Source organism: Pseudophryne corroboree, chromosome 6, assembly GCF_028390025.1.
Source record: "Pseudophryne corroboree isolate aPseCor3 chromosome 6, aPseCor3.hap2, whole genome shotgun sequence".
NCBI lineage: Eukaryota > Metazoa > Chordata > Amphibia > Anura > Myobatrachidae > Pseudophryne > Pseudophryne corroboree.
Genome location: NC_086449.1, coordinates 466,989,151 through 467,014,614, shown reverse-complemented (window position 1 = coordinate 467,014,614; position 25,464 = coordinate 466,989,151). Strand labels below are relative to the sequence as shown.

Below are 25,464 nucleotides of genomic sequence, written 5' to 3'. Positions count from 1 at the left end.
CAACGTCTGGAACTGGTAATGGCAATACTGTACTGCGAATCTCAGATAAGCTTGGTGAGGAGGATAAATGGGAACATGCAAGTAAGCATCCTTTATGTCTACTGACACCATGAAGTCCCCCTCCTCCAGATTGGAAATCACTGCCCTCAGGGATTCCATCTTGAACTTGAACCTTTTCAGGTAGAGATTCAGATTTTTCAGGTTTAAAATCGGTCTGACCGAGCCGCCCGGCTTCGGAACTACGAAGAGGTTTGAATAAAAACCTTCACCTTGCTGTGACAAGGGTACCAGGATAATGACCTGATCCTGACAATTTTTGAATTGCCGTTGTTACTGCCTCTCTTTCTGGAAGAGAAACTGGCAAGGTCGATTTGAAAAATCGGCATGGGGGGACGTCTTGAAACTCTAGCCTGTACCCATGGGACACTATTTGTGAGACCCATGGGTCCAGGCCAGATTGAATCCAGATTTGACTGAAAAGTTTCAGACGTGCTCCCACCCGAGCGGACTCCCGCAAGGGAGCCCCAGCGTCATATTTGGCAGAAGCAGGGGTGGACTTCTGCACCTGCGATCCGGGAGACAGATTTCTTCCCCGGGAGGCAGATTTCTTCCCTGTTCCCCTACCTGCAAAGAAGGGGGAACCTTTGACCTTTTTGTATTTGTTGGGCCGAAAGGACTGCATGTGAGAGCGATTTGTCTTTTTCGCCGGTGTAGGAGCATAAGGCAAGAATGTCGACTTACATGCGGTAGCCGCCGAGACTAACGCATCCAGCCCATCACCAAACAAGGCTTCACCTTTATACGGGAGAGCCTCCATATTTCTTTTGGAATCTGCATCAGCATTCCACTGGCGAATCCACAACGCCCTCCGAGCCGATACTGCCATGGTAGCGTCTTTTGAACCCAAGAGTCCAATATCCTTCATAGCTTCCAGCATGTATGGGGCAGCGTCTTTGATATGACCTAACGTTAGGAGTATCTCGTCTCAATTTCAATTTCCGATGACTAGTTATCTGACCATTTTTCGATAGCACAACTCACCCACGTGCAAGCAATGGTGGGCCTGAGCAGCGTACCATTGGCCACATAAATAGATTTTAACATAGTCTCCATTTTGCGGTCTGCCGACTCCTTTAGTGAAGCCGTCCCAGGTGCAGGGAGAATCACCTTTTTTGTTAACCTTGACCGTGCACTGTCTAACACCAGGGGTGACTCCCATCTTTTCCTGTCCTCTAATGGGAAAGGATAAGCAATCTGAATCCTTTAGGGAATATGAAATTTCTTTTCAGGATTCACCCAAACTCCCTCAAAAAGAGTATTTAGCTCGTGAGAAGGAGGGAAAGTTACCTTACATTTCTTTTCCTTATAGAAATAAGCCTTCTCCTGAGGTACAGTAGGGGCTTCTGTAACTTCTAAGACCTCCTTTATAGCAACAATCATATATTTTAAGTTTTTTGCCAATTTGGGATCTATCCCCCTGGAATCACTATCGTCGACACAGGAATCAGAGTACGTGTCGGTATCAGTATGTACAATGTTTGCAAACGGTCTCTTATGTGACCCAGAGGGGTCGCCTGCGGATGAGAAAGCAGAACCTTGAAAAATCACATCTTCCACTGATTTTCTCCAGCTTTCTGCATGAGACTCAGACTTATCTAATCTCCTACTGATATGATTCACACTATCACGTATTTCTTTCACCCATTCAGGCTCGTGGTGTGCCGGCAGCGCCACCACATTACAACTGTGTCCCTAAAATAGCTCCCTCAGGGGAAGAACTCCCTGCCTCAGACATGTTACACACATGCACAAACACACCACAGACTTATAGGGGACAGACCCACAGTAAAATCTGTCAGAAGGACACAGATAGGAGCAGCCAGTTCACAAACCCAGCGCCAGTAACACAATGCCTGTGAAACATAAAATGCCCACCGACATGCAGCGCTTTTTTATAATGTCAATACACAATATAAAGCACCAATTTCACTGTGCCCCCCCTCCTGTTTTGCACCCTGATACTTGTATTCAGTAGTGGAGGAGGACCAGCGTCGTCTCTGCAGTCTGAGGAGAGAGAGAAAATGGCGCTGAGCAGTGTGCTGGCTGACTGAGGAGGAAGCTCCGCCTCCGCAATGGCACGTTTCTCCTCAGAGATTATGATAGTTATATTTATACTGGCGGGGGTAGGGCTGTGCCTCGGCATCTTATGCCCTTTTTCTGCCAGTTATATGAGGTTTCATGCTGCCCAGGGCGCCCCCCCCCCCGCACCCTGCAGTGCCTGTGTATGTGTGGGCAACATGGCGCGCTGCGCTCCCGCCAGCCGCGCGGTACCTTTAGCCGTCACTTTGATTGAAGATCTCTCTTCTAACACTCACCTGTCTTCTGGCTCTGCAAGGGGGGTGACGGCGTGCTGTGGGAGTGAGCATCTAGGCACAGCTAGCGTTCATTACCCTTCAGGAGCTAATGGTGTCCTGTCAGCCAGAAGCAGAGCCATGAAACTATTCAGGAAGTTGGTTCCTACTTCTGCCCCCTCAGTCCCACGAAGCAGGGAGACTGTTGCCAGCAGTCCTCCCTGAAAATAAAAAACCTAACATAAGTCTTTTCAGAGAAACTCATTAGAGCTCCCCTGGAGTGCATCCAGTCTGCCTGGGCACATTTCTAAAAGGAGCCAGTTCACACCCTTTGAAAAGTCTTAGTGACCATGGCTCCTGCAGAACTGTCAATACCCCATGGTACTGAAGTGGACCCCAGCATCCCCTAGGACGTATGAGAAAAATGGTTAAGAACATATACTACACCCGATCTTCGCCAAAGGACCAAGAAGTGATGGGCTGGTACCAAGTATATGAGCAAACCTAGTTGAAGACCAGCATATTACTCCCTCCTGGACTGACCTGAATCAGAAGGAAGAGAAAACTACGGGGGAGCACTGTGCTGCAGGAAACATGGCCTCAACGGGCATCCTGGAACAAAAACGCTCCAGCTGTTATGGTAACAACCACAGGCTGAATACAAGAAGATACCGAAAGAACCAGTACCAAGTTCAGGAATCAAATCGGAGCATGAAAAAGTAATGCTATGGTTTAAAGGATATGTTGGAAAATCAGGGACAACCAGACACCTGGGAAAGTCGGCTGCACAGGATAATCTGTTGTATAAAAGGACAGAATTCTGCTGTGTGCATTCTCGCACAGTCAAAAGAACAAAGTTCTCACTCCGACCAAAGAGGTAATGGAAAACCCTGAGCGAGCGACTGTGGCATACAAAAGTGGACCAAACTGAAATACACCCACTGGAACACTAGCAAAAAAATAAATAAATAAATAAAATAAAAAAATAATGAAGGAATCTAAGCTGGAACATAGGGCTAAACGTAAATACCCTTGAAGGAGATCACAACCCCCTTACAGGAGAAATAATGAGGTAACAAGGAGGTGAGCACCCATACATCAGTAAACCCTGTCTTGGACACCTGTCCTACCAGTGAGGCAAGAGTAGAGGAAAGAAACCTGGAAGACAAACCTCCAACAATGACCAGTGGCAAAATGACATACCAAGAGTAGCATGTACAATCGTTGAAACCACAACCTGCAGATCAAAACCCTGTTACATAGCAGTGAGGCAACAGAGGGAACACAGAAGAGCCCCTTCATTGTTATTTTTGTCTCTACCCTTGTTGTGTCATTTCTCACACTAGTGCAGAGTCCTAGTAATCCAATTTCTATACACCATACCAGAGAATAGAGAAAAGTAAGGGAACTGACCAAGAGATGCCGCTGTTACCATAATCAGATTCATAATGGTACTGAAGTACCAACAAACCATAGCTATATGTACATGGTGACGGCCACTATGTGAGTCACCAGTAGAGTTCTGTCCTCTTCCCTTCAGGAAATTGAGACATATTGTGGAAGAGTGACCGCATTACCTGCAAATATCCTTGGACACCTTGTAGATGAACTGACCTGTTTTGAACACATCAGACTGAAGCACCTTGAGGCCATAGAGTCTAAAGTCTTGGCGCAGTTGTTCAAGACCCAACACTTTACATCCTGATCACTGGCCTGGAACTATCGTAGTAGAAAGGGCGTCCTGTGTAGAGAAAACTGCCAATAGTATTAGTGCATCGTAACAGAGGTGTCAGCAGAGAGATGTATGGTTATAGAATAAACCACCTTCTATGCTTCCCAGAATAACAACAGCCCACAGAGCTAGCTAGAATACGGTCATCTTCGTACATGAGAGGAGAAAAGGAACTCTCAAGGGTACAGTATATTCAGTTAATGTCGGATCCTTTCCGACATGCATTTGTCGGAAAGGATCAGATAGGGGTTATTCAACAAAACGGCCAAATCCGAAAGGATTTGGCCGTTCGACATGTCAATCCAACTTTTTACAAAGTTGGATTGACATGGTCAGAAATGGTGCCAAAACCAGTCGGATTCGGCCCCGTTTCCGACAGCAGCACGCGGCTCGGCGGCTATTCTGCCGATTAGCGTACTTTCCAACAAGTCAAATTTCCCAACTTGTTGGAAAAACTGAGCTTGGATTGAATAGGTCGGAACCCCTTGCGACCTATTCCAGTTGGAAACTTCTGTCTTTCCGACAAGACTGCACATAGTGTCCCTGAAGATTATTTACTAAGACGTTGAGGATCCCATACAGTTGACGGCCGTATCCGGTCTCAAGTACTGTAGAATGTCACAATAATAAGCAGGGAGAGATACTGGCAATGTTTGTCATCTCCATAGGAAGGGTGCAGAGGTAGATTTAGAATAACTATAGTCCAGTGTTTCCCAAACTTTTTGGAATCGCGGTGCCCTAGAGTATCACATTATTATTATTTTTTTTCACGGCACCCCTAGTTGAGATGTTTCTTATTGAGAAATTTAGAAAAATATTAAATCAATTTAAAAATTGTGCTTAGGTGCCATTGTGTGGTGAGGGGCAAGATTTGCTTCTATTTGTCCACATATTTCTATGACTGGCAGTTTCCAGCACTGGTTTTGCCTATTACATGGATCATATATAATCTGAATTGGTCCTTGCACTCCTGCAAGTGCCCTGAGGAACCCCAGTTTGAGAACCACTGCTATAATGAATATTCACAGTGCATACACTAATGAGTAGTAGAATAGACTGAGTAGGGTAGAATACCCCTTTGCTGATCGTGTCTAACTCCAAAAGGAATAGAACAATAACAGTTATACAAGTTATAAGGATATAGTATACTAGATGTCATAGATGCTGTATTCTAGTAGGTACAGGCAAACACGGCTCGACAGACACATACAGCCATGTCTAATAATGGAGTGCAGATATCAGACACAAGGATGCACTAGCAGTTCATATAGTCTAGTAAACATACAGAGGACATCTCAGCATAAACCTGCTACAGTACGTGTCACTGTACCCCGAATCGTACAGGCCTATGGCCCTGACTAGTATGATAAGGAACCTATATAGGCAAACAAAGCAAAGTCTAACCAATGAACAGCAGCTCGCAGCATACAGTGTTCCTGCTTGACAGATAGTTGTACAAACAAGCAGAATAATGAGACAGTTTGCTTGCAGGCATTTAAAAACGACAGTCTAACACTATAGTCTTACAGTGTACAGTATGTATTAGCTCCACACTGCATATATGAGAGAGTGGGAGAGAGAGAGAGGGAGAGAGAGAGAGAGAGAGAGAGAGAGAGAGAGAGAGAGAGAGAGAGAGAGAGAGCGAGAGAGAGAGCGCTACAGTAGCAAGCAGAGGTATCAGAATACCTGTAGTTGCACTGTCAGACAGATCGACTAGTTCAAACTGTTCTGCCACGCCTTGCCCACACACTGCAACAAGACAAAGATCCCCACTGCATGAGAGAGGGGTCTTACAGAGAAATACACATACTATATTAATATACACTTAACAATTAGCTCCTTATCGATTTAGAGGGTCTAAGCCAGCAAGCGCCAGAACAGAATCTGCAACTGGCCACTAATGTGGCTGTAGATGGCAATGCAGAATTTTGGAGGGATCTATTCCCTGGTGGGCTAACAGGAAGCAGAGAATCCTGGGATCTGCAATACTGAAATCCCAGTACAACCCCTGAGAGAGGGCAACCCATTCAATGGGTGCCGACCCTTAGCCCTGCCTCCCATCATTCCCCTGAATTTCAAATAATGGCGGTAATTTGGTGCAGCTATTATCTGGAGCCGATGCGGAGGGCTGGACAATTAGATCCAAGCAGCGCTGTCAGGAAGGGTCACCATGCCTGGTAATGACACAATCAGAGAGCAGCCAGCAGTAAACGCTGCCCCCCAACTTCACTAGTGCTGCAATTGCAGGTACAAGGATCGGGCATGTTAAATATCCAGTGCAATCACCTAACTGTGCTGGGTGGCCCTCGCAGGTAAAAGGGCCCATAATGGTGGGATACTCGCCGCTGCTTACGCCGTCCAGTGTGCGGGAGGCTGCGGGACCTGACAGCAGCTTCTTAATAAGCTGTATTGGGTCCCTAGGGTCAGTTGATCCTGTGGCCGGAAGCACGGACACAAGCTTTGCAATAAGCAGTGAAGGGTCCCCCCTGGAGGCTTTCCCTGTTGCAGACAAAACTGCAGCAGCATACAGCTTGCCTGTTGAAGTCTTCAGTGAAGATAAAGAAAAGTAAAGTAAAAATGTAAAAAAAAGTAAAAATTTAATTTTTAAAAAAAAAGGTCTGGAGACAGCACTTAAGGCACCAATCTAAACTAGGCTTGGAGGGATAGAGGGGGAGGAGCCAGCTACACTTCCTGAAAAAAAAATAAAGTAACAAACTCCAGTTATCCACCGTCTAAACCCCATTGTCTATATGCTCCAGTGTCCCCTAGTAGATAAAGGAGAACAGAAGCAAATCACATTTACAGCTGACTCTGAATAAGCCCATATTGTGCTTACAGTAACATCAATTAAAACTACTACAAAATCCTCACATAATGAGCAAGTGAAATCAGAGTAGGTTACAGCAGAAGTGCTTACTTGTGTGGTAGCTTGGGACATCCCTCTGTTGCAACTGAAGTCGACTTCACGGGAGCCAACAGCCTTTGAGCATCTTGTCTATTTAGTAAACGGGGGGTGTGTGGATCCCAGTATATTCCATTAATCAAACATGTTGTGTAAGGTGCAATCTTTAGGGGAAAAAACAAAAACGACACAATATGGAAGGGTGTCAGAAAGATCACCAAGGGAAATAGATTGGGCAACACATTAAGATGGATACAGTTACGGACTCTAAAGTGAGAAAAAATAAGAATTTACTTACCGATAATTCTATTTCTCGTAGTCCGTAGTGGATGCTGGGGACTCCGTAAGGACCATGGCATGGGGAATAGCGGCTCCGCAGGAGACAGGGCACAAAAGTAAAAGCTTTAGGATCAGGTGGTGTGCACTGGCTCCTCCCTCTATGACCCTCCTCCAAGCCTCAGTTAGGATACTGTGCCCGGACGAGCGTACACAATAAGGAAGGATTTTGAATCCCGGGTAAGACTCATACCAGCCACACCAATCACACTGTACAACCTGTGATCTGAACCCAGTTAACAGCATGATAACAGCGGAGCCTCTGAAAAGATGGCTCACAACAATAATAACCCGATTTTTGTTTAACAATAACTATGTACGAGTATTGCAGACAATCCGCACTTGGGATGGGCGCCCAGCATCCACTACGGACTACGAGAAATAGAATTATCGGTAAGTAAATTCTTATTTTCTCTGACGTCCTAAGTGGATGCTGGGGACTCCGTAAGGACCATGGGGATTATACCAAAGCTCCCAAACGGGCGGGAGAGTGCGGATGACTCTGCAGCACCGAATGAGAGAACTCCAGGTCCTCCTCAGCCAGGGTATCAAATTTGTAGAATTTTGCAAACGTGTTTGCCCCTGACCAAGTAGCAGCTCGGCCAAGTTGTAAAGCCGAGACCCCTCGGGCAGCCGCCCAAGATGAGCCCACCTTCCTTGTGGAATGGGCATTTACATATTTTGGCTGTGGCAGGCCTGCCACAGAATGTGCAAGCTGAATTGTACTACACATCCAACTAGCAATCGTCTGCTTAGAAGCAAGAGCACCCCGTTTGTTGGGTGCATACAGGATAACAGCAAGTCAGTTTTCCTGACTCCAGCCGTCCTGGAAACCTATATTTTCAGGGCCCTGACAACATCTAGCAACTTGGAGTCCTCCAAGTCCCTAGTATCCGCAGGTACCACAATAAGCTGGTTCAGGTGAAACGCTGACACCACCTTAGGGAGAAACTGGGGACGAGTCCGCAGCTCTGCCCTGTCCGAATGGACAATCAGATATGGGCTTTTGTGAGACAAAGCCGCCAATTCTGACACTCGCCTGGCCGAGGCCAGGGACAACAGCATGGTCACTTTCCATGTGAGATATTTCAAATCCACAGATTTGAGCGGTTTAAACCAATGTGATTTGAGGAATCCCAGAACTACGTTGAGATCCCACAGTGCCACTGGAGGCACAAAAGGGGGTTGTATATGCAGTACTCCCATGACAAACTTCTGGACTTCAGGAAATGAAGCCAATTCTTTCTGGAAGAAAATCGACAGGGCCAAAATTTGAACCTTCATGGACCCCAATTTGAGGCACATAGACACTCCTGTTTTCAGGAAATGTAGGAATCGACCGAGTTGAAATTCCTCCGTGGGGGCCTTCCTGGCCTCACACCATGCAACATATTTTCGCCAAATGCGGTGATAATGTTGTGTGGTCACCTCCTTCCTGGCTCTGACCTACCCGGATGACCTCTTCCGGAATGCCTTTTTCCCTTAGGATCCGGCGTTCAACCGCCATGCCGTCAAACGCAGCCGCGGTAAGTCTTGGAACAGACATGATCCTTGCTGAAGCAAGTCCCTTCTTAGTATCTCTTGAAGTTCCGGGTACCAAGTCCTTCTTGGCCAATCCGGAGCCACGAGTATAGTTCTTACTCCTCTCCTTCTTATAATTCTCAGTACCTTGGGTATGAGAGGCAGAGGAGGGAACACATACACCGACTGGTACACCCACGGTGTTACCAGAGCGTCCCAGCTATTGCCTGAGGGTCTCTTGACCTGGCGCAATACCTGTCCAGTTTTTTGTTCAGACGGGACGCCATCATGTCCACCTTTGGTCTTTCCCAACGGTTCACAATCATGTGGAAGACTTCCAGATGAAGTCTCCACTCTCCCGGGTGGAGGTCGTGCCTGCTGAGGAAGTCTGCTTCCCAGTTGTCCACTCCCGGAATGAACACCGCTAACAGTGTTATCACATGATTTTTCGCCCAGCGAAGAATCCTTGCTGCCATTGCCCTCCTGCTTCTTGTGCCGCCCTGTTTACGTGGGCGACTGCCGTGATGTTGTCCGACTGGATCAGCACCGGTTGACTTTGAAGCAGAGGTCTTCCTAGGCTCAGAGCATTGTAAATTGCCCTTAGCTCCAGTATATTTATGTGGAGAGAAGTCTCCAGACTTGACCACACTCCTTGGAAATTTCTTCCCTGTGTGACTGCTCCCCAGCCTCTCAGGCTGGCATCCGTGGTCACCAGGACCCAGTCCTGAATGCCGAATCTGCTGCCCTCTAGTAGATGAGCACTCTGCAGCCACCACAGAAGAGACACCCTTGTCCTTGGAGACAGGATTATCCGCTGATGCATCTGAAGATGCGATCCGGACCATTCGTCCAGCAGATCCCACTGAAAAATTCTTTCGTGAAATCTGCCGAATGGAATTGCTTCGTAAGAAGCCACCATTTTTCCCAGGACTCTTGTGCATTGATGCACTGACACTTGGCCTGGTTCTAGGAGGTTCCTAACTAGCTCGGATAACTCCCAGGCTTTCTCCTCCGGGAGAAACACCTTTTTCTGGACTGTGTCCAGAATCATCCCTAGTAACAGCAGACGTGTCGTCGGAATCAGCTGCGATTTTGGAATATTTAGAATCCACCCGTGCTGTCGTAGAACTACTTGAGATAGTGCTACTCCGACCTCCAACTGTTCTCTGGACCTTGCCCTTATCAGGAGATCGTCCAAGTAAGGGATAATTAAGACGCCTTTTCTTTGAAGAAGAATCATCATTTCGGCCATTACCTTGGTAAAGACCCGGGGTGCCGTGGACAATCCAAACGGCAGCGTCTGAAACGGATAGTGACAGTTCTGTACCACGAACCTGAGGTACCCTTGGTGAGAAGGGCAATTTGGGACATGGAGGTAAGCATCCTTGATGTCCAGGGACACCATATAGTCCCCTTCTTCGCTATCACTGCTCTGAGTGACTCCATCTTGATTTGAACCTTTGTATGTAAGTGTTCAAAGATTTCAGATTTAGAATAGATCTCACCGAGCCGTCTGGCTTCAGTACCACAAATAGTGTGGAATAATACCCCTTTCCTTGTTGTAGGAGGGGTACTTTGATTATCACCTGCTGGGAATACAGCTTGTGAATTGTTTCCAATAATGCCTCCCTGTCGGAGGGAGACGTTGGTAAAGCAGATTTCAGGAACCTGCGAGGGGGAGACGTCTCGAATTTCCAATCTGTACCCCTGGGATACTACTTGTAGGATCCAGGGGTCCACTTGCGAGTGAGGCCACTGCGCGCTGAAACTCTTGAGACGACCCCCCCCACCGCACCTGAGTCCGCTTGTACGGCCCCAGCGTCATGCTGAGGACTTGGCAGAAGCGGTGGAGGGCTTCTGTTCCTGGGAAGGGACTGCCTGCTGCAGTCTTCTTCCGTTCCTCTACCCCTGGGCAGATATGACTGGCCTTTTGCCCGCTTGCCCTTATGGGGACGAAAGGACTGAGGCTGAAAAGACGGTGTCTTTTTCTGCTGAGATGTGACTTGGGGTAAAAAGGTGGATTTTCCAGCTGTTGCCGTGGCCACCAGGTCCGATGGACCGACCCCAAATAACTCCTCCCCTTTATACGGCAATACTTCCATGTGCCGTTTGGAATCTGCATCACCTGACCACTGTCGTGTCCATAAACCTCTTCTGGCAGACATGGACATCGCACTTACTCTTGATGCCAGAGTGCAAATATCCCTCTGTGCATCTCGTATATATAGAAATGCATCCTTTAAATGCTCTATAGTCAATAAAATACTGTCCCTGTCAAGGGTATCAATATTTTCAGTCAGGGAATCCGACCAAGCCACCCCAGCGCTGCACATCCAGGCTGAGGCGATCGCTGGTCGCAGTATAACACCAGTATGTGTGGATATACTTTAGGATATTTTCCAGCCTCCTATTAGCTGGCTCCTTGAGGGCGGCCGTATCTGGAGACGGTAACGCCACTTGTTTTGATAAGCGTGTGAGCGCCTTTAATTTTCTATCGGGGGAAACCCACGCATCATCACACACTTCATTTAATTTATCTGATTCAGGAAAAACTACAGGCAGTTTTTTCACACCCCACATAATACCCTTTTTTGTGGTACTTGTAGTATCAGAAATATGTAACACCTCCTTCATTGCCCTTAACATGTGTGGCCCTAATGGAAAATACGTTTGTTTCTTCACCGTCGACACTGGAGTCAGTGTCCGTGTCTGTGTCGACCGACTGAGGTAATGGGCGTTTTAAAGCCCCTGACGGTGTTTGAGACGCCTGGACAGGTACTAATTGGTTTGCCGGCCGTCTCATGTCGTCAACCGACCTTGCAGCTTGTTGACATTATCACGTAATTCCCTAAATAAGCCATCCATTCCGGTGTCGACTCCCTAGAGAGTGACATCACCATTACAGGCAATTGCTCCGCCTCCTCACCAACATCGTCCTCATACATGTCGACACACACGTACCGACACACAGCACACACACAGGGAATGCTCTGATAGAGGACAGGACCCCACTAGCCCTTTGGGGAGACAGAGGGAGAGTTTGCCAGCACACACCAAAACGCTATAATTTTACAGGGACAACCTTATATAAGTGTTTTCCCTTATAGCATCTTAATATGTAATAATATCGCCACAAAAATGCCCCCCCTCTCTGTTTTAACCCTGTTTCTGTAGTGCAGTGCAGGGGAGAGCCTGGGAGCCTTCCTACCAGCAGTTCTGTGAGGGAAAATGGCGCTGTGTGCTGAGGAGAATAGGCCCCGCCCCCTTTTCGGCGGGCTTCTTCTCCCGTTTTTCTGACAACCTGGCAGGGGTTAAATACATCCATATAGCCCCAGGGGCTATATGTGATGTATTTTTAGCCAGCATAGGTACTTTCATTGCTGCCCAGGGCGCCCCCCCAAGCGCCCTGCACCCTCAGTGACCGTTGGTGTGAAGTGTGCTGAGAGCAATGGCGCACAGCTGCAGTGCTGTGCGCTACCTTAAGAAGACTGGGAAGTCTTCAGCCGCCGATTTCTGGACCTCTTCTCTCTTCAGCATCTTCAAGGGGGTCGGCGGCGCGGCTCCGGTGACCCATCCAGGCTGTACCTGTGATCGTCCCTCTGGAGCTAGTGTCCAGTAGCCTAAGAAGCCAATCCATCCTGCACGCAGGTGAGTTCACTTCTTCTCCCCTAAGTCCCTCGATGCAGTGAGCCTGTTGCCAGCAGGACTCACTGAAAATAAAAAACCTAACAAAACTTTTACTCTAAGCAGCTCTTTAGGAGAGCCACCTAGATTGCACCCTTCTCGGCCGGGCACAAAGATCTAACTGAGGCTTGGAGGAGGGTCATAGGGGGAGGAGCCAGTGCACACCACCTGATCCTAAAGCTTTTACTTTTGTGCCCTGTCTCCTGCGGAGCCGCTATTCCCCATGGTCCTTACGGAGTCCCCAGCATCCACTTAGGACGTCAGAGAAATAAGTACCCTGTGCTACACTTACAGTTTGGTCATTTTAACTCAGAGCTGCAGACACGTTAAAGGTTTTCATACACAATCTAGCCATGTTATGACGAAAGAATAAGTTAGTCTTACATCAGTGTTAAACCGGGAGGTGTAGAGCTCAGGGTTCTTTTCATACTCTAATGGGTCATATACGCCATCGGTTTTCCTTACAAGGTGGTGGTGACGACTTAACACAGTTGCATACACTTTCCGGAGATCTAGTAGGAAGTGGAGACAATGAGCTTTGTAAATCAATTACAGTCTGTCCAACAAGAACAGTGTCAAGATTTGCAGTACTGTACCTCCAGTCTTGGAAACTTCTTTCAGTTCATGAGGTTCAACAAATTCAGATGGAAGTTCATTAAACATTTCCTGTGCTCCCTAAATAACAAGATACAATACATTTCAAAGTTACTTAATTGACTTAATTATTGCCAACAGCTTGTTTGTTTATAGGAGATATCCAATTTATATTGTGAGATGTTTAAAACAAATACGCTATAGACCAATGGTTCCCAAACTTTTTGAATCAAGCGCCCTAGAGCAGCGGTGGCCAACCCGCGGCTCTATCTCCACATGCGGCTCGTAAGCTCCAGCGGCACCTCCCGCTGCCCTAGTCTGCAGTGCCCGGCGCCGGCCGTGAGCCAATCAGAGCTTGCGGACCGGCAGCCAGTCAGGCTGCCTGTCCACAAACTCTGACTCACGGACCAGCGCCTAATTAGAGAGAATCAACGCCGCCGGAGAGTGAAGACTGAGGGTCAGTAGAGGCGCATGCTGCGCTCTACTCCCCTCACAAGCAGCAGGTGAGCAGCACTTTGGGGGGGGGGGCGCAGTGTGGGGACATGTGTATCTTACACTAGGGGCATATCTGGCACTGGGGGGGAACATGTATCTGGCACTGGGGGCATATTTGGCACTGGGGTGACGTGTTTCTGGCACTGGGGACGGACGGATGGACGGACATGTATCTGGTACTGGGGAGACGTGTAGCTGGCAGTGGGGGCATATCTGGCACAAGGGCTGCCATCAGGGGGGTGCTGGGGGCACAGCTGTCCCGGGCCCAACCTCTCTGACAGAGAGAGGGGGGCCCGGGATGCTCATGCAGCCACCTGCCCGCCGCCATCCCCGCTGTTCTGCCGCTGTCCTCAGACCCTTCAGCAGCTCTGTATTGAAAACTTCCCTCCCAAAATGGCCGCCGCCACAGAGGAGACCGTTATTCAAGATACTAGAGGAGCCCTCTAGTATCTTGAATAATTGTCTCCTCTGAGGCATTTTGGGAGGGACGTTTTCAATACAGCTGCAGGAGGACGGAGGACAGCAGCGGGGATGGAGGCGGGCAGGCAGCGGCATCAGCATCCCGGGCCCTCCCAACAGCGGCACATGTATGCATGCATATATATATATATATATATATATATATATATATATATATATATATATATATATATATATATATATATATATATATATATATATATACACACACACACACACACACACACACACACACGCTAACTGGTGCAATTCTAAAGCTGACTCCTCCACAGTTGTGGGGGGCCCTGCCTGGGTGTCGTGTGGTATGCCGGCGCTCGGGCTCCCGGCGCCCAGCATACCGGCGCCGGGAGCCCGATCGCCGGCATACCGACAGCGTGGCGAGCGCAAAGGAGCCCCTTGCGGGCTCGCCGCGCCACACTAATTTATTCTCCCTCCAAGGGGGTCGTGGACCCCCACGAGGGAGAATAGTTGTCGGTATGCCGGGTGTCGGGATTCCGGCGCCGGTATACTGTGCGCCGGGATCCCAACATTCGGCATACAGAAGACCACCCCCCTGCCTATTTTGTCAGTCCCAGGCCCCGCAATTTCTGATGGCAGCCCTGTCTGGCACTGGGGAGATGTGTAGCTGACAGTGGGGGCATATCTGGCACTGGGGGGACATGTGTATCTGGCACTGGGGGCATATCTGGCAATGGGCAGATGTGTATCTGGCAGTGGGGGCATATCTGGCAATGGGGAGATGTGTATCTGGCAGTGGGGGCATATCTGGCACTGTGGGGACATGGATGTATCTGGCACTGTGGGGACATGGATGTATCTGGCACTGTGGGGACATGGATGTATCTGGCACTGTGGGGACATGGATGTATCTGGCACTGTGGGGACATGGATGTATCTGGCACTGTGGGGACATGGATGTATCTGGCACTGTGGGGACATGGATGTATCTGGCACTGTGGGGACATGGATGTATCTGGCACTGTGGGGACATGGATGTATCTGGCACTGTGGGGACATGGATGTATCTGGCACTGTGGGGACATGGATGTATCTGGCACTGTGGGGACATGGATGTATCTGGCACTGTGGGGACATGGATGTATCTGGCACTGTGGGGACATGGATGTATCTGGCACTGTGGGGACATGTATGTACAGTGGCGTAAGTTTATCCCAGTTGCCCGGAGGCAAGAAAAATATTGGTCCCCCCCTATATATCATCCGTGAGTCAATAAGATGCCGTTTTGAGATCAGAGTAACACTGAGTAAAACCGAACCCACTCATCTCTAATTATAACTATATGAAGCTACTACAAAACTGTTGCAACTAGGCAGATCTATGTAGGGGTCCAACCACACTACATAGATCTGCTCAGTCACTCACAATGCTGATTATTTCTCTGACAATAAGTGTCATATATCCAGGATTAGAACCCACGACCTATTACACTGGTAGCATGCACCTTACTGATGGAGATATCTGCTCTTGCATAGGAAGTATGAGAATTATTTCTAACTATATGAAGTTATGTGTAATTGTCAGAGAAATAACTTCATATAGTTAGAATTCTCATGCTTTCTTTATAGGAGCAAATAGCTTCATCAGTAAGGTGTCTGCTTAAAGTGTATCTATATTAAAGAGGGTGTGATTTGCAATGTGTAGTGACTAGTAGGGAAGTCGGCTACGGAAGAGATACCGGCTGCTGTCAATTAACTTAATTGATTAATGTCACTGAACACATGGAACCGGAGGAGAGGTGCCCCCCTTCAAAGCAGGAGCCCGGCGGCAGCTGACTCCGTTGCCTCCCAGAGTTCTGCCTCTGTGTATGTATCTGGCACTGTGGGGACATGTATGTATCTGGCACTGTGGGGACATGTATGTATCTGGCACTGTGGAGGTACCCATTTTTTGGTGTTTGGTTATATGTATGTGACACTGTACAGGGGCTTTATTTGTATGTGGCACTGCACAACATGACTAAAAATGGGGTTATGACACAAGGTCATACTCCTACAAACATCAAACCGAAAGGTGTGCACATAAAAATGGGGTCTGGTTTTGTGACAACTATGCCACGCCCCCATTTTGCTTGCGCGCCTTTGGCGTGCAAATGATATGGCTCTTACCCTTGACTACAGATCTTTTCTGGCTCTTTGCCACTGACTGGTTGGCCACCCCTGCCCTAGAGTATCACACTTGTTTTCAAGGCACCACTAGCCAAGAAGTTTCTTATTGGGACATTTAGAAAAAAAATATTAAATGAAGTAGACTGTGCTTATAGGTCATCCTTGAGTTTAATTGTATGGTGAGGGACAGGATTTGCTTCTGATAACATGTTTTTCTGTTTTGTATACATATATGGCAATAATACTGTCACGCAGCTGGAACTATGTACAATACGGTAACACAGAGCCTGGCATATTTCGGTTGTGTTTCAAAATTTTACCTAGTGTTTTCATGGCTGTTACAATCAAGGCAACAGTAATGTACAGTATATAAGGCTTAGCTGGGTATTGCTCACAAGCCAGCCCTTATCTACATGTTACTCTCTGTACCAGAGAGGTGAGTGCATTTCACTGCAATTTAATGGTGTGTTGGACATTAATGCTAGTGTAGGGACTTGCAGAGATTATGGGTCCCTTGATGATGGGCTGCAAGCTTAAAATGTTTTGCTCTATATAAAACAGTATAAACAAAATTTGCATGCAGTTATTTACTAGATTTACACAGATTTGCAGTATGTTATTGCAGGAACGTATGAGGCACGTGTGCAGTCTCCGTTGGGACCCCTCAACTCTCTAGCAAGCAGCGCATTGGCGACGAGCGCTAGTATTATTATTAACAGTTTCTTATATAGCGCAGCATATTCCGTTGTCCTTTATAATTAGAACAGCAGCAATAGAACAAAACTGGGTAAAAACAGACAGACATACAGTAGAGGTAGGAAGGCCCTGCTCGCAAGCTTACAATCTACAGTGTACTGTGCCAGAGTCTACTGCACATGCGCAGATCTCCAGGGAAATGGTGCAGTGGCTATTTTCCAATTGATTTCCCTACTGTGCATGCGCAAAACACCGGGGGGAAATAAAATATGGAAAAAGTGGCAGTTAAACCGTAGTGCAGTAACCCAGCCAGTTACCTTCTTACTGGCATTTCCGACTTACACAGTTAGAAGATTTAAGCAAATGCGATTGGTTTGTGCGTGTTATGACTTTCTCCAGACCAGGGGTTAAAGTGGTCCGGAACTGCGTTCCGGCACTGCGTTCCGGCACTTCTAATTGCAGGCGGAACCAGTTCCGCCTCCGCCCGCCCACCTTAACTACACACAGGCAGTCGGATTAAATAGAGAGCATCGCTGACCGGCTTCTGCTGCCCCGCCTCCGCCGCCCACCCACAACATCTATTCTGCCGCGGGCTGTGTTGTCTCTTACAGTGCCCAAGCGCGAGCGGCAGGAAGTTGCTGGCCCGACACTGCCAGCCCATCCAACTTTACCGCTCGGCGCGCTCTCTCGCCCATCCACCGGCGCTGTGGCTACTCAGTCATATCAATGTTGCGGTAGTGGGTGGGCGGCGCAAGAGGGAATTTAGCCCGCCCCGCCGCCTCCAGTGCAGTCCCTGCGCCGGCGACGGGAAAAATGACATCATCAGGTGTCTGCGTCTACAGGGAGCACTGCAGAGGAGCCATATTACTGCCGGAGCCAAGCAAGAGCTCAGCAGATTAGCTGTCAGCCTTATCAAGGAAAGGTGTGAAATATAAAAGATAAAACATGTGTGCCCAGGATTTACATATCTATCCAGTGTGTGTTCCAGTATGTAAATCCTGGGCACACATGTTTTATCTATCTAGTGTGTGTTTTGCTTTCTCTCTCACTAGTCTATACATAATCACGTGTGTGTGTGTGTATATATATATATATATATATATATATATATATATATATATATATATATATATATATATATATATATATATATATATATATATAATATAAGAATTTACTTACCGATAATTCTATTTCTCGTAGTCCGTAGTGGATGCTGGGAACTCCGTAAGGACCATGGGGGATAGCGGCTCCGCAGGAGACAGGGCACATCTAAAGAAAGCTTTAGGATCACCTGGTGTGCACTGGCTCCTCCCCCTATGACCCTCCTCCAAGCCTCAGTTAGGATACTGTGCCCGGACGAGCGTACACAGTAAGGAAGGATTTTGAATCCCGGGTAAGACTCATACCAGCCACACCAATCACACTGTACAACTTGTGATCTGAACCCAGTTAACAGCATGATAATAGAGAAGCCTCTATAAAAGATGGCTCACTACAACAATAACCCGAATTTTTTGGTAACAATAATTATGTACCAGTATTGCAGACAATCCGCACTTGGGATGGGCGCCCAGCATCCACTACGGACTACGAGAAATAGAATTATCGGTAAGTAAATTCTTATTTTCTCTGACGTCCTAGTGGATGCTGGGAACTCCGTAAGGACCATGGGGATTATACCAAAGCTCCCAAACGGGCGGGAGAGTGCGGATGACTCTGCAGCACCGAATGAGAGAACTCCAGGTCCTCCTCAGCCAGGGTATCAAATTTGTAGAATTTTACAAACGTATTTGCTCCTGACCAAGTAACTGCTCGGCAAAGTTGTAAAGCCGAGACCACTCGGGCAGCTGCCCAAGATGAGCCCACCTTCCTTGTGGAGTGGGCATTTTAAGATTTTTGGCTGTGGCAGGCCTGCCACAGAATGTGCAAGCTGAATTGTACTACAAATCCAACGAGCAATTGTCTGCTTAGAAGCAGGAGCACCCAGTTTGTTGGGTGCATACAGGATAAACAGCGAGTCAGATTTTCTGACTCCAGCCGTCCTGGAAACATATATTTACAGGGCCCTGACCACGTCAAGCAACTTGGAATCCACCAAGTCCTTAGTAGCCGCAGGTACCACAATAGGTTGCTTCATGTGAAATGCAGAAACCACCTTAGGTAGAAATTGAGGACAAGTCCTCAATTCTGCCCTGTCAGAATGAAATATTAAATAAGGGCTTTTATATGATAAAGCCGCCAATTCTGACACACGCCTGGCTGAAGCCAGGGCTAACAGCATCGTCACCTTCCATGTGAGATATTTTAAGTCCACAGTGGTGAGTGGTTCAAACCAATGTGACTTTAGGAAACTCAACACAACATTGAGATCCCAAGGTGCCACTGGAGGCACAAAAGGAGGCTGTATATGCAGTACCCCTTTTACAAATGTCTGAACTTCAGGCACTGAAGCCAGTTCCTTTTGGAAGAAAATCGACAGGGCCGAAAATTGAACCTTAATGGACCCTAATTTTAGGCCCATAGACAGTCCTGTTTGCAGGAAATGGAGGAAACGACCCAGTTGAAATTTCTCTGTAGGGGCCTTCTTGGCTTCCCACCACGCAACATATTTTCGCCAAATGCGGTGATAATGTTTTGCGGTTACGTCCTTCCTGGCCTTGACCAGGGTAGGGATGACTTCATCTGGAATGCCTTTTTCCTTCAGGATCCGGCGTTCAACCACCAAGCCGTCAAACGCAGCCGCGGTAAGTCTTGGAACAAACAAGGCCCCTGCTGGAGCAGGTCCTTTCTTAGAGGTAGAGGCCACGGTTCGTCCGTGAGCATCTCTTGAAGTTCCGGATACCAAGTTCTTCTTGGCCAATCCGGAGCCACGAGTATCGTTCTTACTCCCCTTTGCCGTATAATTCTCAGTACTTTTGGTATGAGAGGCAGAGGAGGGAACACATACACTGACTGGAACACCCACGGTGTTACCAGAGCGTCCACAGCTATTGCCTGAGGGTCTCTTGACCTGGCGCAATACCTGTCCAGTTTTTTGCTGAGGCGGGACGCCATCATATCCACCTTTGGTTTTTCCCAACGGTTCACAATCATGTGGAAGACTTCTGGATGAAGTCCCCACTCTCCCGGGTGTAGATCGTGTCTGCTGAGGAAGTCTGCTTCCCAGTTGTCCACTCCCGGAATGAACACTGCTGACAGTGCTATCACATGATCTTCCGCCCAGCGAAGAATCCTTGCAGCTTCTGCCATTGCCCCCCTACTTCCCGTGCCGCCCTGTCTGTTTACGTGGGCGACTGACGTGATGTTGTCCGATTGGATCAATACCGCCTGACCTTGAAGCAGAGGTTTCGCTTGACTTAGGGCATTGTAAATGGCCCTTAGTTCCAGAATGTTTATATGAAGAGATGTCTCCAGGCTTGACCATAAGCCCTGGAAATTCCTTCCCTGTGTGACTGCTCCCCAGCCTCGCAGGCTGGCATCCGTGGCCACCAGGACCCAGTCCCGAATGCCGAATCTGCGGCCCTCTAGAAGATGAGCACTCTGCAACCACCACAGGAGGGATACCCTTGTCCCCGGTGACAGGGTTATCCGCTGAAGCATCTGAAGATGCGACCCGGACCATTTGTCCAGTAGGTTCCACTGGAAAGTCTTGCGTGGAATCTGCCGAATGGGATTGCTTCGTAGGAAGCCACCATTTTTACCCAGAAACCTTGTGCATTGATGCACTGAGACTTGGTTCGGTTTTAGGAGGTTCCCGACTAGCTCGGATAACTCCCTGGCTTTCTCCTCCGGGAGAAACACCTTCTTTCTGGACTGTGTCCAGGATCATCCCTAGGAACAGAAGACAAGTCGTCGGAACCAGCTGCGATTTTGGAATATTGAGAATCCAATCGTGCTGCCGCAACACTACCTGAGATAGTGCTACACCGACTTCCAAGTGTTCCCTGGATCTTACCCTTATCAGGGAATCGTCCAAGTAAGGGATAACTAAAATTTCCTTCCTTCGAAGGGATATCATTTCGGCCATTACCTTGGTAAAGACCCGGGGTGCCGTGGACCATCCCTACGGCAGCGTCCGAACTGATAGTGACAGTTCTGTACCATAACCTGAAATACCCTTGGTGAGAAGGGTAAATTTTGACATGAAGGTAAGCATCCTTGATGTCCCGAGACATCATGTAGTCCCCTTCTTCCAGGTTTGCAATCACTGCTCTGAGTGACTCAATTTTGAATTTGAACCTCTGTATGCAAGTGTTCAAAGATTTTAGATTTTAAAAATCGGTCTCACCGAGCCGTCTGGCTTCGGTACCACAATAGTGTGGAATAATACCCCATTCCCTGTTGCAGGAGGGGTATCTTGATTATCACCTGCTGGGAATACAGCTTGTGAATGGTTTCCAAAACTGCCTCCCTGTCAGCGGGAGACGTCGGTAAAACAGACCTTTGGAAACGGCGAGGGGGATACGTCTCGAATTCCAATTTGTACCCCTGAAATATTACCTGAAGGATCCAGGGGTCTACTTGCGAGTGAGCCCACTGCGCACTGAAATTCATTGAGAACGGGACCCCACCGTGCCTGAACTTGTAAAGCCCTAGCGTCATACTGAGGGCTTGGCAGAGGCGGAAAAGAGTTTCTGTTCCTTGGAACTGGCTGATCTCTGCAGCCATTTTCCTCTCCCTCTGTCACGAGCAGAAAAGAGGAACCCTTTTGTCCGCTTGCCAACCAGGACTGCGCCTGATAATACGGCGTCTTATTTTGAGAGGCGACCTGGGGTACATCCCCTTTTTTGTTAAGGCAATACTTCCAAATGCCGTTTGGAATCCGCATCACCTGACCACTTTACTGGTATAATTGGACAACGCACTTATACTTGATGCCAGTCGGCAAATATTCCGCTGTGCATCATGCATATATAGAAATGCATCTTTTAATTGCTCTATAGGCAATAATATACTGTCCTTATCTAGGATATCAAATTTCCAGTCAGGGAATCCGACCACGCCAACCCAGCACTGCACATCCAGGCTGAGGCGATTGCTGGTCGCAGTATAACACCAGTATGTGTGTGTAAATACATTTTAGGATACCCTCCTGCTTTCTATCAGCAGGATCCCTAAGGGCGGCCATCTCCAGAGAGGGTAGAGCCCTTGTTCTTACAAGCGTGTGAGCGCCTTATCCCCCCTAGGGGGTGTTTCCCAACGCACCCTAACCTCTGGCGGGAAAAGGTATACTGCCAATAACTTTTTAGAAATTATCAATTGTTATCGGGGGGGAAACCCACGCATCATCACACACCTCATTTTATTTCTCAGATTCAGGAAAACTACAGGAAGTTTTTCCTCACCAAACATAATACCCCTTTTTTTGGTGGTATTTATATTATCAGAAGAGTGTAAACTTTTTCCATTGCCTCAATCATGCAATGTGTGGCCCTATTGGAAATCACGGTTGTCTCTTCACCGTCGACACAGGAGTCAGTATCCGTGTCGGCGTCTGTATCTGAGGTAACGGGCGCTTTAGAGCCCCTGTATGAGACGTCTGGACATGCACAAGCTGAGTAGCCGGCTGTCTCATGTCAACCACTGTCTTTTATACAAGGCTGACACTGTCACGCAATTTCAACAGTACATCCACTCAGGTGTCGACCCCCCAGGGGGTGACAACACTATTACAGACACTCTACTCCGTCTCCTCATCATTTTTCTCCTCATACATGTCGACACAAACGTACCGACACACAGCACACACACAGGGAATGCTCTGATAGAGGACAGGACCCCACTAGCCCTTTGGGGAGACAGAGGGAGAGTTTGCCAGCACACACCAGAGCGCTATATATATACAGGGATAACCTTATATAAGTGTTTTTCCCTTTATAGCTGCTGTATTGTTTATACTGCGCCTAATTTGTGCCCCCCTCTCTTTTTTAACCCCTTTCTGTAGTGTAGTGACTGCAGGGGAGAGCCAGGGAGCTTCCCTCCAACTGAGCTGTGAGGGAAAATGGCGCCAGTGTGCTGAGGAGATAGGCTCCGCCCCTTTCTCGGCGTCCTTATCATCCGTTTTCTTGTATGTTTTGGCAGGGGTTAAATGCATCCATATAGCCCAGGAGTTATATGTGATGCATTTATTTTAGCCATAAAAGGTTTTCTATCGATTTATTGCGTCTCAGGGCGCTGCCCCCCCAGCGCCCTGCACCCTCAGTGACCGGAGTGTGAAGTGTGCTGAGAGCAATGGCGCACAGCTGCGGTGCTGTGCGCCTACCTTTATCTGAAGACAGGAAAGTCTTCTGCCGCCGATTTTTCCGGACCTCTTCGCTCTTCTGGCTCTGTAAGGGGGCCGGCGGCGCGGCTCCGGTGACCCATCCAGGCTGAACCTGTGATCGTCCCTCTGGAGCTAATGTCCAGTAGCCTAAGAAGCCCAATCCACTCTGCACGCAGGTGAGTTCGCTTCTTCTCCCCTTAGTCCCTCGATGCAGTGAGCCTGTTGCCAGCAGGTCTCACTGAAAATAATAAACCTAAACTAAAACTTTCACAAAGAGCTCAGGAGAGCCCCTAGTGTGCACCCTTCTCGTCGGGCACAGAAAATCTAACTGAGGCTTGGAGGAGGGTCATAGGGGGAGGAGCCAGTGCACACCAGGTGATCCTAAAGCTTTCTTTAGATGTGCCCCGTCTCCTGCGGAGCCGCTATCCCCCATGGTCCTTACGGAGTTCCCAGCATCCGCTAGGACGTCAGAGAAATATATATATATACATACATACATATTTTGGGCTTTTTGTATGAATGAGTTTTATTTTTTTGTGCAATTCAGCGCTGCCTCTCGCTGCACTATTTTACGTTGTCAATTTTTTTTCATCAACGAGCGATAAATTTAAATCCCAAAGGTATACATTTTATATGGTAAAAAGATAGATAATAGCCCTTTTAGGCCGCCAGCTATGAAAACTGGTTATAGGCACATGAGCGCGCATAACCCGTGTTGATGTGCGGTCTGAAAGGTGCCAGGGGAAAAATACCGGGTCGAGCGACCCGGTATTTCAACCCTGGTAGCGAGCAGGGTTGAACTCGTGTTCAACCCGGCTCGCTGTGCGGTGTGAACGGGAGCTGGATCGATGCGACCCGTTTCCCATTCACTGTGTGTGTACCGGTGGCGCTTGGAGATGATGTGATCTCCAATTGCTGCCCCCGCCGCGTCACCGCTGAGCCAGTGCCGCACCAAAGGCTGCCGACCACAGCCTCCTCCATTACACTGCCCTCAGCCTCCTCTGCCGCCCTCAGTCCTCTGCACCTCCACACCATCTCGGAAGCCCACAGCCTCCTCCGCCCCGCTCCGACCTCAGCCTCCTCATGCACCACAGACCACAGCCTCCTCTTGCACCGCAGCTGCTAAATAGGTAATCTTACCCTGCTGCCTTCCTCTCCCTAGTCCCTACTGTATGCCCTTGCTGTCCCTTTCTCTGTCACTCTCCCTATGTCCCTTCTGTCACTTTACCTGTCCCTCTGTCACTCTCACTGTCCCTATGTCCCTGCTGTCACTTTCCCTGTCTCTGTCACTCTCCCTGTCCCTGCTGTCACTTTCCCTGTCCCTACTGTCACTTTCCCTGTCCCTATGTCCCTGCTGTCACTCTCCCTGTCCCTGCTGTCACTTTCCCTGTCCCTATGTCCCTGCTGTCACTCTTCCTGAATTTTGTCTCATTCCATGTGGTATCATTTGAATTTTGGCTCATCCCATGTGCTATAATGTGAATTTTGGCTCATTCCATGTGGAATAATGCAAAATTTGGCTCATTCCGTGTGCTATAATGTGAATTTCGGCTCATACCGTGTGCTATAATGTGAATTTCGGCTCATACCGTGTGCTATAATGTGAATTTCGGCTCATACCGTGTGCTGTAATGTGAATTTTGGCTCATTCTATGTGGAATAATGCGAATTTCGGCTCATTTCATGTGCTATAATGGGAATTTCGGCTCATTCTGTGTGGCATAATGTGAATTTTGGCTCATTCTGCGTGCTATAATGTGAATTTCGGCTCTTACCGTGTGCTATAATGTGAATTTTGGCTCATACAGTGTGCTATAATGTGAATATTGGCTCATACCGTGTGCTATAATGTGAATTTCGGCTCATACCGTGTGCTATAATAATGTGAAAGGGGCACCAGTACTAGATAGTATAAGGGGTCCTACTATTGTGGTGCAAAATGTGTATAAGGGGTGGTAAACTACACTGAAGGACACACACCCATTTTAGTGGCCATGTCCCTTTTCCGGAGCGCAGAATTACAACCTTCACTTTTCCATACCCCCACTTGAAAATTGACTCTTCGACCACTGTGTGTGTGTGTGTGTGTGTGTGTGTGTGTGTGTGTGTGTGTGTGTGTGTGTATATATATATATATATATATTATATACATATACATACATACATACACACACACACACACACACACACACACACACACACACGTGTCAAAACAGTCAGTTCCACTTTTAGGAGCGGTGGTCAGTGCCACTTCTAAAAGATAGAAGCACCGATAATGACTT

The 25,464-nt window shown here is 48.0% G+C and overlaps 1 protein-coding gene across 2 annotated transcripts in view; it reads right to left on the bottom strand.

Moving 5' to 3' along the window:
- Positions 1-25,464, bottom strand: part of AASS (aminoadipate-semialdehyde synthase) — a 255,271-nt gene that overhangs the window by 98,934 nt on the left and 130,873 nt on the right. For both annotated transcript variants that reach the window (XM_063927192.1, XM_063927191.1), the window contains 3 exons: positions 13,123-13,201; positions 12,911-13,038; positions 7,001-7,149 (listed from right to left, as the gene is read on the bottom strand). In XM_063927192.1, coding sequence (XP_063783262.1) covers positions 7,001-7,149; positions 12,911-13,038; positions 13,123-13,201 — 356 coding nt within the window. The remainder of the gene's footprint in view (positions 1-7,000; positions 7,150-12,910; positions 13,039-13,122; positions 13,202-25,464) is intronic.